The sequence below is a fragment of the Lepidothrix coronata genome, unplaced genomic scaffold (assembly GCF_001604755.1).
Source record: "Lepidothrix coronata isolate B3197 unplaced genomic scaffold, Lepidothrix_coronata-1.0 Scaffold78, whole genome shotgun sequence".
NCBI lineage: Eukaryota > Metazoa > Chordata > Aves > Passeriformes > Pipridae > Lepidothrix > Lepidothrix coronata.
In genome coordinates, this window is record NW_016690258.1 from 2,835,399 (window position 1) to 2,850,813 (window position 15,415).

The 15,415-nt window shown below is 42.8% G+C and overlaps 1 protein-coding gene across 4 annotated transcripts in view; it reads right to left on the reverse strand.

The window, feature by feature from the left end:
• Nucleotides 1–1,180: 1,180 nt before the first annotated feature.
• POC1A (POC1 centriolar protein A) overlaps nucleotides 1,181–15,415 on the reverse strand; it is a 48,574-nt gene continuing 34,339 nt past the window's right edge. For 3 of the 4 annotated variants that reach the window (XM_017819977.1, XM_017819976.1, XM_017819974.1), the window contains 2 exons: nucleotides 12,797–12,937; nucleotides 1,181–1,459 (listed from right to left, as the gene is read on the reverse strand). In XM_017819977.1, the coding sequence (XP_017675466.1) occupies nucleotides 1,361–1,459; nucleotides 12,797–12,937 (240 nt within the window). In that variant the 3' untranslated portion in view covers nucleotides 1,181–1,360. The remainder of the gene's footprint in view (nucleotides 1,460–12,796; nucleotides 12,938–15,415) is intronic. The other variant, XM_017819975.1, reaches the window with a different exon arrangement.

Consider the following 15,415-nt stretch of genomic DNA (forward strand, 5'->3'; position numbering starts at 1 on the left):
AGCAGCTTCACCCAGGTGGGACAAGGAGTATTAACACTGTTGAGACACTGTACCAGCCAACACAGCCCCAACAGAAACAGGTGCAAACCCAAAAACCAACCCAAAAGCAAAACCACGCAGGCTGGCCTTAAAAATCAGCTAAGCCCCATGTGAAGTAAGGATGGCAGCCAGTCCTCAGGCAAGAGTCCAGAGTGCCCACAGGGCATCTGGAGATTGGCTCTGGCAGCTGTGTGAGGCTGGCAAGCAGTGGTGGCATGAGGGACCACCAAGGGCAGGGACTGAGGCAGACCAGGCTGAGGAGCCTGATCTGACAGTGTGAGGAGGGTTCCTGCGGCTCATTTCTCCAGGAATGTGGGTCACAGTTTATTGCAAGAAAGCAGACTTCCAGTGTGTATTAACAGAAGAGGTGTTGGAGAACAGGATCTCCCAGAAGTCCAAATTCTTGTGCAGCTACATACTGAACACCTGCTAAAGCCCCAAAAAAGTCAGGAGCAATCAGGGGAGGAGGGCGCCAGTGATGAGCTACTCAACTGTGAAAACATCTGCAAAATGACCAAAACTTAAAGGCAGTCCAGCATGAGAAGAGGGGAGTTCCACAATGGAGAAAACATTCCACTATTTGGTTGCCTTCCTCTCCCCTTACCCTGCCTTTAATTTAAGAAGCAGACAAAGAGGAAGCAAAATCCACTTGGAACCCCCCCTGCATCTGACACACCAGGGCCTCTCTTCCAGCCTCAAGCAATTGTTTTTCATACACTGCACAAGGGAGCAGGCTAAACCTCACCATTGGGTTTAATCACCTCTGCACAAACACCATCCAGGGTCTCAACTGCTCTTTGTCAGATTTGCCAGGTACCACCTGGGACTTGGCTGAGACAGGTGCCAGTTGAGTCCCCCTCACCTGTTTTTTATGGCCCTAGAACAAAGGTGAGCTACCACCACCCAAAATATCCTGAGAGCACTTTGCTTGTCACCTACAGCCAGCACACACCTCAGCAACAAGCCTAATACAGCCTGTGCCAGGCATTTGGCAACTCCAAGATGCTTGAACACCTCAAAATAGACTTAGCAGCACCAGAGGTGGGAGAAGGGCGACCTTCCTGGTTAGTACTCAGTCCACATTCCAGCTGCTGTACCTCTGAAAAGCACAAGAGATCACAACTGTTATCCACACTTATGAATAAAATATTCCTTTTATTTTAGTAAAGTAACAAAGCTATTTACAGATACAATAACTATACATTTCAATTGAAAAATAGATTGTGCTCAAAATTGTTAAAGCAAGTCACACGCAGCCTGTTGGGAACACAAACAACCTCAAACCTCCCAGTGCCTTCAGCTCCCGACTTCTCTCGGGAAATCAGTTCGTTTTGTTCTGAATGATTTTCTGCTGATTCTCAAGACACTCCTTCAGCTTGTCTTCAGTGAGCGTCAGCCTCTGCTCCAGGATGGAAACTGTCTGCAAAACAAAGAGAAAGTTGCTGTTGAGCTGCTCACAGAGCCACGTTACACACTGTACTCTGAGTGAGCAATGAAATGCTAAATTCACAGGAGCATTTAGAGGTAATTCAGGGCTGGAACTCCAGTCTCAGCATTTTAGCAGGGCAGAGGACCACAGGACTTCAGAGAGGAGCAACAGAAGATGCTGGGCACAAAGCTCTCCTGCAGACACCACTGAGCATCCATTTCAGCACTTGGTGCTTTCAGATGGGGCTCTGCATTTCCTTTCATGGACAGGTTCTGTCCTTCCACATTCATGAGACACCAGACACTCCTCTGCTAACGAGACACACAGATTTTAAACAGTCTAGCCCAGTTTTAGTTCTGATTTTACTTACCTCTTGGCTTCCAACTCTTTCCTCCCTTCCCTGAATACTGTGGGGTTTGCTGTAATTAAAACACTCAAAACTTGCTGGACAAACACAATGAGAGGCAAGAAAATCCTCTCAGCATAAGGGAGTGCAGCAGGTGGTGGAAGGGAACTGAAACTCCAAGTAGCAGTATCTACTTCAACATAATGCCCACATTTCTTTGTGTAATCCAGTTACCCCACAAAGGATTGTTCTATCTCTCTCCTCGAGCTGAAGTCATCGTGTACAGGATGCAAAGGAAGAACATTTTAACCACGTGGCAATAAAAGCTTCTGCTGAAAACCTTTTATTGATCACTCTGAGATAATCAGGGGCCCCAGCAATGCACAACCACTTTCAGCTTCCAAAGACACCAGAATGGCTGATAATGGGCGGTGATGATTTAATGCTTTAATATCCATAAACTTATCAGCAACAATCAATAGCTTCACATTTTGGGCATTTTTACTGCATAAATAACATCCTCTGTTAAAAACAAAGGATGTTCAGAACCTTGGGCTTTAATAAAGTAATTCAAATAAACTTGGACAACCGCTGTTTGTATAGCAGTTATACATAGAAAGCCTTTTAATAGCGCATTTCGTAAGCACATCTCTAAGTGCCTGACAAAAGCAAGCAGGTCTCATTATCCCCATTTTACAGCTGGGGAAGCGAAAGCACAAAGAGAGGAAATAGCTTGGCTAAGGCCACTTGAGACTATGAAAAGTCTCCTGTAAAATGATTTGGGGAATGAGACAAATAGTGGGGGAGAAAACAGACATAATGAAAACAACAGCAGGCACTAAGGCAAAGCCATCTTGATCAACAAAGTCAGGAAGGGCTGTGCATCACAGCATTTACCATAATGCACCTTTTTTTCCTCCCCAAGCATAGTTCAAAGCTTATTTCTAACATATTTCTCATTTCTGACCTGTGGCAAGGCAGAAGAGCACTGCTGCAGCTGTAGAAAACGTCACCTGAAAGAATGAACCCAGCATTGCCCAAATATTCCATGGGCTACAGCACAAGCTGCATTTAAGTTTTTTTCTTCCTCTATTGCCACCCCTCTGAGGCACAAGAACAGCAGTACACAGAGAACCAGAAGAAATGTTTTGGAGCCAGCAGGTAACATCTCAGGTGCCCTCGACCTATTCAAGGAGAGAGGACTTAACCTTTTTCACATCCACCCATGCCATTGCCTAGTGACTGTCTTAGAGATCAGGAGCAAAGCTACTGATGGCAGAACACAGCAGGCTGAATGCCTACCAGGGGCTTACAGCAAAGATTTTATCCTTCAAGTAACCAGACAGAGAATGAAAAGCAGTAGGGATCCTGGCTTTTCCATTTAAAAAATGAACTAGTAACTCAACACTCTGTTAAAAAGAGGGGGAATGAAACATTGCATCAAATTTCCTTTTGAAAGATAATCACCTGAATTAACATCCTGGCCACACTGCCCTGCTAGAAGCAATGCCCAGATTACTCGTGGTTCCTCTGTTCCATGATTTACTGCCACCATGATCCCGTCAATACGAGTTAAGAGCTGTTACAGGCAGCACCGTGAGACTGAGCGCAAGTGAGGCAGACCTCAGAAAGTGTTGGATTTGTGAGAAAGCTGTAAGGAAAATGTTTATTAGAATGGAAACTGCATGTAAGTATAAGCAGAAGGCTTGCAGTAAGTATTTTTTGGAAACTAAATGTGGAAAAGCAGCAGTCAGAAATGAAATCCAGGAAGTCCAAAGTAGGAATCGATGACTACAGTCCATTTAGAGTTGGGTATATGATGCCCAAAATAGACAGGGCATCTGACATCCTAGGAAGGTAAGGGAAAGCACAAATATATACTGCCCAGCTGCTATTAGTGCTACATTGCAACTTGCACAGAAAAGAAAAGCTCCTTTATTAGACGCTGAGAGTTTTACAATATTTCCATGTTGCTATTTATAAAGCAAGTCCTTCTTGGGAGGCAAATGAAACTGCACCCATTCAACTCCTGCCCGCTTTTGCGATGGCTTTCCAAAGATAACGAACCAACAATTAAGCCACGGAGGAAAGCACTGTCAGCCAGATTCAGTGAGGAGTCACTGGAGCCAGGTTCGCACTCTGTGGCAGGATCTGGGCTTCCTGTTGTGTCAGGAGCACAGTACGTGTCTCCATTACGCACCAGGGAGTAAATGCTGGATAATTTATTGAAGTCCTGCCTCAACTTGGCAGAAGACTAACAGCTCAGGCTTAAACGAGAAAAAAAGATCAACCTATTTATTTTTTTAAGGAGTATTTCTGACATTACAGTAACGTACTGAGCATTACTACAGGCACCAGGACAGATTATGGAATTTTTCACAGAAAAGAAAATTTAAATCACTTCTACCAACACTTCCTGCAACATTTGTCTTCATTTATCTTCACAGACTTAGCATAGAAAAAACCTGCTCTTCTCTTTGTAACATTAATGGGAAAGTATGTAGACAAAAAAAAATTGCCTCCTATTTACTTTTTAAATTCTGGGGAATTCGGCTCCACCCTCCCCCAGGACACCTAATCTGAGGCACCCAGCAGTCACGCTTGCCTACCTGATGACAAGCCCCTTATGCTCTTCCTCCATGTTATTTTTACTCCCTCAACCCAAATAACAGTGATCTGTGATGCAGTTCCAAGGTGCTTTCATCGGTATCTATTCCTTAGCCCGTCTTAAACATGCCCTTCTCTGATGAAGCAGCAGAGACAGTTTGAGAACCAGCAGCCTCAGGGTTGAAGCTTTTGCAGCGGCCCCTCAGGGGCTCTTGAGGAGGACAGATAAGGGGAAGCAGGTGCTAATTGAATGCCAAAAGAAACCAGTTCTACCAGCGCCAAAGAAAACTTGGAAACGGAGTTAAGGGAGCAGAGGTCGACAGCAACCCTCTGGAGCAGCGGTGGGAGTCCCTGCCGGGAGAGATCCACCTAGACAGATGGCTGCTATTAGCTAAAGCAGGACTTAACCTGAAGCTGGGGGCAGGCGGGCAAGGGCACAGAAGGGTGGAATAACGAAGGCTGAGCTCATCACACTAAGGGACAAGCTGTGCAAGCTCAAAGGTGCAGCTCCTGCCCCGCAAGCAGCTCAGGAGTTTTTCAAAGCGCCACTCACACCGGCTCTAATTAGCCACTTAATAGCTTAGGGACAGAACACCGCTCTGACTGATCACCAGGAACTGGAGACCTCCCCCAAAAAAGTATCCATACAACAGTTACTCAGATCAGGTAACAACAGCTTGGCTGAACCTACAAGGGACACGATGCTGAACAGTATTTGTGCTCTTGGCTCTGCGCAGGCACAATATGACACTTGCACTTCTATTCCTGTTTATTCATAACAGAAAATCCCTCTCTCCATTGATCTCAAAGGAGGCAGAAGTAGTTTTCTAGCTTTACTTACATAAAAAGATCCTCAAAAGTTTGCTCCACCAGTTTTTCTAAGCATATGCTAAAAAGATTTTGCAGAGCACTAACATATCAAACAACCCAAGAAAAGCATTACTTCTGCCTCTTCGGATTTTTCTTTCCCATCTGACATGTTAATTTATGAAGACAGCATTTTCTTTTCAGTTTATAAAAAAATGCACCTGCAGAAGAACACGCCACAAATGCAGAAGTTTCCAAGTTTCCGTGCCCACAGTTTCTCCACTCCACTCTATGGGTACAAGGAAAAAACTTAGGGATGGATGCCTTGCAAGAGGTACAATGAGGACCACAGATGGCCCATGGATTTACAGAGTGAGACTTGCCAGGTTTGACCTGGAGTCGGAGGCTTAAGAGCTCTGTCCTCTGTACCAGCACGGCCAACGCTGGTTTGTTTTCAAAGACTTACACACCCTGCTATAACTTCTTATGGTTCTCCCTAAAAATGGCCATGTCAGACCCACTTCATTCCCAAACATGGCCAGGAAGTACAAGTAAACTGCACCATGAAAATGCTGCTTTTAGCATCCAAGGGTGCCTTCTTGGCAAGTGCTAAGGAGTGGGTTCAGAGGTACCTGCAGGGCACAACTCCTGACACCTGGGGCCAGGCTCCTGCACAGCACTGAAGAGGCCCCTTGGTTCTGTACTGGAAAGTAAAAACAGTCTTACAAAAAAGGAGAACAGATGCCAACCTGTCAATACACCAGTTAAACTGAGGAATATCAACAAGAAGAGGCTCCCATTATTGCACGTGAATCACTAAAATGTTCCCCCAACATCTGCTAAATACAACCCTCAGCATATATCCAGTCCTGTGCAGAATCAGGAATTAGCAAATATCCAGGTAAGCTCCAGCTTTGGAACCCTTCTCTAAACTAATGCAATGAGTCAAATAAACCACCGCAGGAAGGGTTAGTCCTAAACCTGCCTTTTACCAAAAATAAAAAAAGTTAACTCCTTCCACTAACCATGGTTTTGTGTTTCAAACTCCAGCTGCAAGATGAAAGGCGCATGGGAGAACTTGTGCAGCAAAAGTTCAACCATGAACCTGTCTGGCAAGTAGCAGCTTCTCTTCCTACCATACTAAGTTTTGCCCTGACATGCTGTCGGTGTCCTTTCCATCTCAGCCACTGCACTCGTGACCCCCAGCAGACCCCTCCTAGTACTACACACACCTAGAGAGAGTTGGGCTGCCCTCCTCATGGGAAATTCGTATCTTAACAGATTTCACATGGGACCCAAACCAGATACTGGGTTCAGCACACTCTGAAGCACTCTCAGCAAGAGCTGGCAGTTTAGACCAGCAGAGGAAATAAGCCCCATCTCAGTATAACAAGGTATGAGGCCTTCACAGCTACTAACACCTAATGTAGAAAAAGGCTCTTCACACACCAGGACCTCCCTTACTCCAGTGGTCAAAGCCTTAATCTCAGAGATCAAATATACACTTAAAGTAGGTTTGGGTTTAAAATAAAAAAGTGGGATGATTTCTAACAGAAATGACAGCTCCTCATGAGCTCAGAGTAAAACAAGAACTGCTACCCCAGACATTTTAAATAAGGCCTCTGGCTCCTCACCATCTCAACAGCTTTGAATGCAAAGCTAAGGTGAATTCTCACAAAGCCTATTTGCATAGAATATTTCACACCGGGCTGAGTTATGGACATGCTTCCAATTCCCCAAACTTGTATGATTGTTCCTACAACACATGTAGCTGGACAGGAACATCTCAGTCAGTGCTGCTGTATAGCCGTGGGTAAGGAGGTCCCACAGACCCCTCAACACAGGTTTTGCACATTTATTGAAGGTTGTAGTCCCACCAGCTCTCCTGAGCCAGCAGTCAGACACGTGCTACTCAGGATACTTGAAAAGTAAAGAATTTTTTTACATTTAGCAACCTAAAGCACTACAAGAAAGAAACAGTCATAAAATTCAAAATCAGTATTGCCCAGCTAACTTCCTCTTCTGATTATTACAATGAGATTGGTGAAGCTTTGAACAAGCCAACCTGGCAGCAGGGTTGGAATTACATGATTTTTAGGGTCCCTTCCAACTCAAACCATTCTATCAACCTCAGGTGCCATCTCTTCTTCCACCTCCCAGTACACTTTCTGAAGCTACTTGAATTCAGTTTACCAACCCTTTCACTAAATTATAGGAGTAACTTTGGTGTAATGCACAAATCTACTCCTGTGGGAGACTCAGTACAGCAACAAGTGATCCCATGTGGTGCTCACTCTGCTTTTTACAGTAAGAAAATCATACAAGCGAACCTGAAAATTCTAGTTCCATCAAGTATTTGCCAGACCAAGCAGCATGGTCAGTAGCAGTATCACAGTGACCTCAGGGACCCCAGGGGACAGAAAAGGATGTCCTTTGTATTAAATCAACCCCAGCCACGAAGACAGTAAGCCACAGGCCTGCCAGTGTCTCCCACACAGGGTGGGGACACAAGGCACACAAGCCCTCTGCACCTGAGCCTTTCAATTTACTGTCCTCTTACTGACACTGTTTCATCACCCATTGCTGTTGCTTTAGTCTTGACAGTCGATCAGCCAAAGCTAAACTGGTGGCACTTGCATCAGATCCTGCAAGTTTCTGGAAGGGAATGGCTGATGGCTTCTGGGCAGCTTCCTTGGTGCAGAGCTCCCAGACCTCTGGGGCTAGACCAGCCCAGCAAAAGCAGTCAGGAGACTTCCAGTTTCACCACAGTATAAAACACAGCAAGTTATGATGAGCTACATCAAAACATCCAGGCACGTACCATGACAGCAACTGCTCAATACAGAGGTTAGAACCCCAAATGACTAAAGGTCTTCCCCAACCACAAAGACTTCAAAGCCTTCCCATATCCGTCCCCTGCCTCTGAAAGAATGCAAATCACTCACCTAAATGAACCCAGCTGCTGGTATCCAATGGCTGAATAACAATTTATATTAATCTTCAAAGTCTGCTTGTGAAAACAAATTGTGGGAGGTGTTTAGTGTTCCTTCCCATTGAAGGAAAATGGAAGGTGAAGGTCCTGTGAACATCCAGGGAGATGATCAGCACTCCTGAAAAGCCAGCCTTCAGACAGTGTTCTGCTAATACAGAAATATCCCTAGGAGTGCACTTAATTTAGGCAGTCTTAGGAATAAGAAAAACGTATTTGCATCAAGATTTTATAACAAGTATATTTAGGAAGTATATTTCACAAAAATAAAAGGAGCTCTGCTGAATTACACAGAGGACTGGCAACAAGCAGGGCACTTCATTTGTTTTGAGTGAGAGATCAAAGCTACTGAATATCCAAGAGATGGGTCTGACTCATAAGAAATAGCCTCTCTGTCCTCTAAATTAAGACTTAAAAAGCAAGCTCATATAACATTTCACAGGTTTTTCAGATGGGAACTTTTTTTATTAATGTTTCAAACCTTTTCTTTTGGAATAAAAACTCCCTGCAGTTTTTCTCCTGTGTTTTGGGTTCACCTATAACCCATGGGTGTTCAGGTCTTGAGAGCAACACAGAAACCAAGACATTTGTGCAAAGCAAAAGTAGAAGCACTTATGAAACGCCCCCCCCTCAAAAATCTTTCTTCTTGACTTGTAACTACTTGAAGTCACAAAAGCATATATTTAACTAAAGCAGTTGCTTAATTTACAGTCAATGCTTCTCAGAAGAGAGGGGCCACATTCATTCCTCACCAACACAAGCTTTGGAGGCCACATCTCAAAAAAAGGAATAAAAATTTGATTTTACTCACTTTCATTATAAGCGCTGCACACACAAACATTTTCAGTTTTAATTAAAAAGCAACTCACTTATGTCCCAGTCTTTTTTATGCTAAAAACCCCTCATTTAAAACAATTTTTCTCCCCCCCGCCGCCTGCAGTCTTTTCTGGAGTGCAATAATCCTTTAATCTCACATGAGCTAGACTGTCCTTCAGTTCAGGCTGTGGATTATTTTACAGATTTATCAAGTCTTCTCCATTTCACTGTGTTGTTTTCTCCCAGCTTCAACGCAAGATTAGTTTGGGGAAGCATATAAAGCCATTTCCTGTGGGTGGATTATCGCAGCTATTTATGAATTTTTATGCTAACCTGGTTCTGAACTCTCCATTTGGAGAAGATATCTCCCTTCCCACATAAAACCAGCAGCTTTTGCCTCAGTGCCTGCTGCCCACCAGATCAACAGAGTGAACACAGCAGCTGGAGGTGTTTGAAGTGAGGACAAGAATATATAAACTCTTTGAAGATGATCATTGCAAATGCAAGTTTTCCACTGCAGCCAACATGGTTACTCACAGATGATCTTTTCAGAAGGGCAGTTCAGCTCTAAGTGCAGAAAATGCATTGGAACCAAGTAAACCTTTAAGATCTGCTTCGTTTTTTTTTTTCAGCCAAAACACACCATTCTGTTCTAGGAAGTTATCCAAGAGAGAAAAATCACCTTGTTTTCCCCTTAAACTTTGATATTCACCACATCTCTTCATATAGGCACTGAAATCCATCCTTCACTAAAAAAATTAATTGATAAACAGCCTGCATTTTCCTACTTTTCATGTCTCTGAAATGCCAGGAAAGGATTTTTAAACACTGAGACACTGACAAGATACTAAGCTGCAGGAAAGGGAGGAGCAAATCATCTGTATCATACATTTATTACTGTCATCTTCCTCATTCCTTTGCCAGATGTGAATTGCTTGCTTCCCTACAAAGGGGAACCAGAGTATCTAAGCAATCCAAAAACAACTAACTTATGTCAAGGCCTCAACTTCACTCCTCTCTTCAAGGCAACAGAATTATTAAGCAAGTACTACTCTTCTGAAAAAAGGGAGTAAAACATTAACTTTATTTGCATGTGAAGTATGGCCAAACACAAACCACTTTTAGGAAAAAATACAAAGACCCTGTCAGGTCACATTAAACCACTTTCTTACAAGTAAGATGCCCTGACAGGGTTTTGGGAAGGAGGAAGAGAAAAAGGCTTCATTGAATCAAAGACCAGTTGAAAGTTGCCAAAACCTTAAAGAATTAAATCCTAGCACAAAATCAACAATGTAAGAATGAAGCTTTGTAAATCTATTCACTATAGTAGTTATTGCTAGTTGTGATATACAACAGCCACCAGATTCTCCTGGTTCATCTCCCTCTGGTAAGAACTGAGGTGCCAAACTGATGGAGCAAGCCTGCTGTGTGTGGCACAACTCCTCTACAGCCTCAGTTATTGGTGACTGGCTGGGAGAGACCTTTTAATTGAATAAAAAAAAAAATCCCACTGGATCCAAGTACTTAACACCTCATTTCATCTGGAAATCAGCAGAGGGAAGGTACTAATAATTGTGAGTGGCAGATGATGCATCTTCAAGTGTGCAGCAGAGAACAAAGCTGTGTGCTGGCAAGAGATGACAGCCTGATGTCTTACTATCACCCCTTTCAGCAGAAATTGAAAGTATTTTCTCTCCTTCCCACTCTTACATGATACCACGTTTAAGCCTTGAAATGACAACTACAGAAAAAAATATTAGGAAAATAAATTAGGCCTATATTTGCATAATTTCCCAAAGTAGTTTTTCACAACTTTAACCTTCCCCCACTGGTACATTATATCATGGTAACACAGTGTTGAAAACTATGACAAGAACAAAGACAATCCCTGCTCTTTGAGGAACCTCCTCCCTTAGTCCAGGAACAAGGATTTCTTCCGGGCTCATTTGCTTAAGTTTGTTTGGTGTTGGTTTGTTTTGCTGCTAAATATCAAAACCTTGTCATGAAAATGAAAAATTAGGAAGCCACTTCAACAGTGTGTCACGAACATCTACCTGTACAAATGCATTAAAATGGTGTTAACACAAAACACAACATACACAGATTAGAACCAGTGAGAAATTAAGGACTTCAAAGATGGCAAAAAAGCTACAAAAAAGGTAAAAGGTTGCAGAATGCAGAGTTACTCGAGGCAGCTTTTTGGTTTTTTACTATTTCGGGGTATTTCCAATTTTATCCTAAACTTACTAATTTATTCCTCCCCCACTGATCTCAGTTTCTCTTTCTGCTAGGTTTAAACAACATTTGGAATTTTCTACGGTTACACAATATCTTCGACAGATATTTGCATTGCTTATATTTAGGTTAAATCCCACACGTACTGTTTACTGCAATATTTGCCTCCTCTAAACACCTATGAAGTTGAAAAGGAGCCATTACACATCCATCATCAGAAATGTGGATCTGATTTATGTAATGAAAGATAACAATCACATTCCAAACTTACTAGGGAGACGTAAAAACAGTAATAAAATATTTTGTGTATACACTGGGCTGCTTTTTACTCACAAGTATGAGGGCCCAGTGTCAGAGATTTCCCTCCCCTCCTCCAGTGTTCAGCCTTTTAAAGATCACAGGAAAAGTGCTTTCTTGCATTTCTGCCAAGTGAACTTAAATACCTTTTGGGTTTCATCCTACACTATTTTAGACTGCCTGTAGTCCTGGCATGTTTTTTAATCCCTAAATCAGCCTTCAATCCCCTGATGGGCCCTCTAACCCATCATCTTGCACTTTTTGACAAGTACTTTGACAAGTTAACTCTCTCAAGAGCAAAGAGCTATCTTTAACTAGTAATCAGTATGTTCAATACCAAGTGTTCAAGACCTGCTTGTTCTTTCTCAGAAATAACATTTAAACCCACAGACAAACCCTCCCACACAGATTTTTCCATCCTACCACCACGGTCTCAGCTACAGGAGATCACCAATGTTTACTATCCCATGCTTGTCACATACCTCAAAAACACACAATGAAATTCAGGGCCAGACAATAATCAGAAACAGTATTTCTTCACAGGAGCAATGAGCAGTTATTTAGTTAATCAAAAAACAGCTCTATCCCCAAATTCTTACTAAGTAAACACATGCTGTGATGATCACCATTGATGGCTGGTACTGTTCAAGCACCGCTCAGTGACTCCAAGAAAGAACTGTTTGTTAATGTTGGGATTAGTTGTTTGTAACTGTGGGTGAAAAGCATGTTCTAGCAACGAGGCACAGAAGGGCCCAGACTTGTTGATGGGAGGAGAATACTGCAGAAATTGGACTGTGTAGGTGAACGTTGGGTGGGGGAAAAGGAGAAGGATCTGAACGGAGTTTACCTATAGACTGCAGTATAATGGGGGAGGGAGGAGAGACAGATTATTCACCAAAACAGAGCTGTTGTGCCAAGCACTCCTTTAGGCATCACCTTAGATAAACCCTGGCTAATAGCACAGTCTCTCAGAGCTGGCTCACGCAGCACTCCAAGACACTGCAGCATAAAGGAACATAAAGGAAGAGTTCCAGCCTAAGCTGGAAGTCAATGTGAGGGAACTGATAGAGATAAGCTGAGAAACAGACGATGGAAGATTTATCAAAATACTACTAAAAAGCAGAGGTTTTGAACTAGTCACATTTTTATTCTGTGAAACTCTTGCCAAACATTCCCAGTTCTTCCAGTCAGAGGTACCTTTGTCATTCCAAAATTAAAGAGCAAACCATACCTGAGTCAGAACATCCAGCTGTCCCATAATATGCTCCAGGGTATTCGCAAGACTGGCCTCCACCTCTTGCTGCTCGTGGTTCCTACCAGAATCCTGAGTTTTTGTTTTCTTATGATGAATACCACTGTCCATTTCTGACTGCTAGAAAAATAAACAGACATAATCTGCTATTGCGATGCAAACAACTGGAGAAGGATTTCTGTTTCACGGAGGGTAAACAGTAAAGGACAGTTTATGCTAGGACAGTCTATGCTATTAAAAACAGGCAAAGGAGAAAAGGAATTGTTCTTGCCACAGCTGGAAAAGGAAAAGCTTCTGCTGACTTGTCTGCCTGTCCCAGGTGGAGGGCGGTTTTATTGTTTTCGGGGCATTTTTTTGTGTGTGCTTGTGTTTGTTTTCAAACCTTGATGAGGAAAGGTAAACCTTAGATAACAATTCTGAAGCAATCCTGCAAGGTTCAAGCTTTATGTGTGCAAAGAGCTCTGGCATGCTCATGTGGTCCACAGGCACAGACCACAGGTAAATGAAGACTTATTGGAGGCACATGGAAACACTACATCCCAATTACAAGAATTAAGTAAGATACCCCGAGAAAAGTCCAATTATTTTCACTCCAATAGTAAAGTTAAAGCCTCTCTCCATGTTTGGTGCTTGCAAAGACACTGTACTGCAGTTAAGTTCAGCAGAAGCAAGATGTATCCGATCTGCATTGGAACAGTTTTGATTTAGTAATTTTAATTTTGTTTATATCTTGAACTGGTTTTCCTTCTCAATGAGAATAAGAACAAGTTTACTTTGAAGTTTCAATTTCAACTGCTTTAGTTATGCAAGCTTGAATATTTCATTCAGAATAAATTAAGTTTGAAAAACACAAATAGATCTCTACTAAAGAACTTATTCTTCTTTCCTTTTCTTTCAAAATGGTACCTTTCTTCTACAACAAACACTATTTGCATTGTTTATCTGCATTACCACCAGAAGTAGTTCAGAGAAGTTTAACTAAAGGAGGCAGCCAACTGGTTAAGCAACTGCAGACTTCAGTTTCTCAATTTACACTAACAGACAAGATTTGAATCTAAAGCCAAGATCACAGCACTCGAAATGTAGTTGTCCATGGCCCGATGCCTGGTGCAGCTCCATCCCATGCACTTATTACTCACATGAAGTTCACAAATCAGCTAAGACAGCAAGGAATTCTGACAGATTGGAAGATGGTCTCTAAAAGTTCTCCCACATGTACATTTCCAAAGCAAGAAATGAAGAGTTGCTTCCATCTCTCCTCTCACATGCAATACCAGGAATGCATTTCTCATCAGTGCTGTACTGATCTACCTGCTCACCTCTGTATTTGATACAGGTATGTGCAGGTTGGCAACTAAATTGCAACAAGACCTTAGACCAGCTCACATAACTTTAAACCACAAACTGTTCAGTACATTATGAATATCGATATATGTATATATATACATGCATACCTAAAAATGATGTATATATATTTTAAAAAATAAATATACATAAAAACAGTTGTGCTGCTGGGAGCCACTGATTTAGGGCACAGAAAGGGTCCCAAGGCTGAGGTCCAGCCCAACATTCAGGCAAAATATGCAGAAAGCACTGCAAAGAGTAGAAATGTGACTACCTAGGGAAGCTGGAGACTGGAGGGGGCAAGGAAGAGAAAAGGAAAAGAGGCCACAGCAGGAGTAGCTTTGCCAGGAGGATGCCTTGCTGCTGGTAAGGGCCGACTGCTCTTCCAGAGCCTGCAACCAAACCATCCTCAAACAGCCAAGCATCACAAGGCCAGTTTTGCATAAGGAGCAGGAAAGGAAGGGAAAGGTTTAATGGATACATCTAACAACTGCTCCTCAGGGATCCCTGTTGCTCCACCACAGGCTTGGGATGCAGCTGGGTATCAGGTGGTACCAGCCACACCGGCCTCTGCTAATTTGCTTCCTCCCACTTGCTTGAATAATTTGGATTATCTACAGGCCCTTGGCCAACACAGCCCACACTCCAGGTCACACTGAACAGCCTTGGCATGGGAGCCACACTCCAACCACTCCTGTGCTGCAGGTAGCCCAAGAGCCACATGTTGCTCACCTGTGCATTGATTCAATCAACTAAAATATGTTCTTGCAGAGATGAGATAAAGCCAGCCTTACAAACCTGCTACCTGCTGCTTATATTTAAAAGTAAAACCAAGCAAAAACCACAAACCCCTGCTTTTCAGTGGGTAACTAGCATTAAAAAACATATTTTCTTGCTATTTTAAGGCTGACTAGCCTATTTCAATGATGTAACTTCAGGCCAGTCAATCATGGCACAGCAGAAATTTGAGTGAGCTAACACTGCATACAACCTGCACTTAAAAACCCCAAATGATGATGAGCTATTCACTTCAAAACCCATTAGAACAAGCTGACTCACAGAAGCAGAAAAATGACTGTACTGACAGATCTTCTCCCTCCATCTTTATAGCACATGTCAGACAGCTTTTCATAAAAAGCTTCTGGGTTGAACTCAAGAGTTGATATTCTCTTTGCTACACTCCACAGAGTTTAAGAGTCTGGCATATTTGCAAGGGCAGTGCTGCAGAGATGTTCCTACACTGATGTTTTAGGG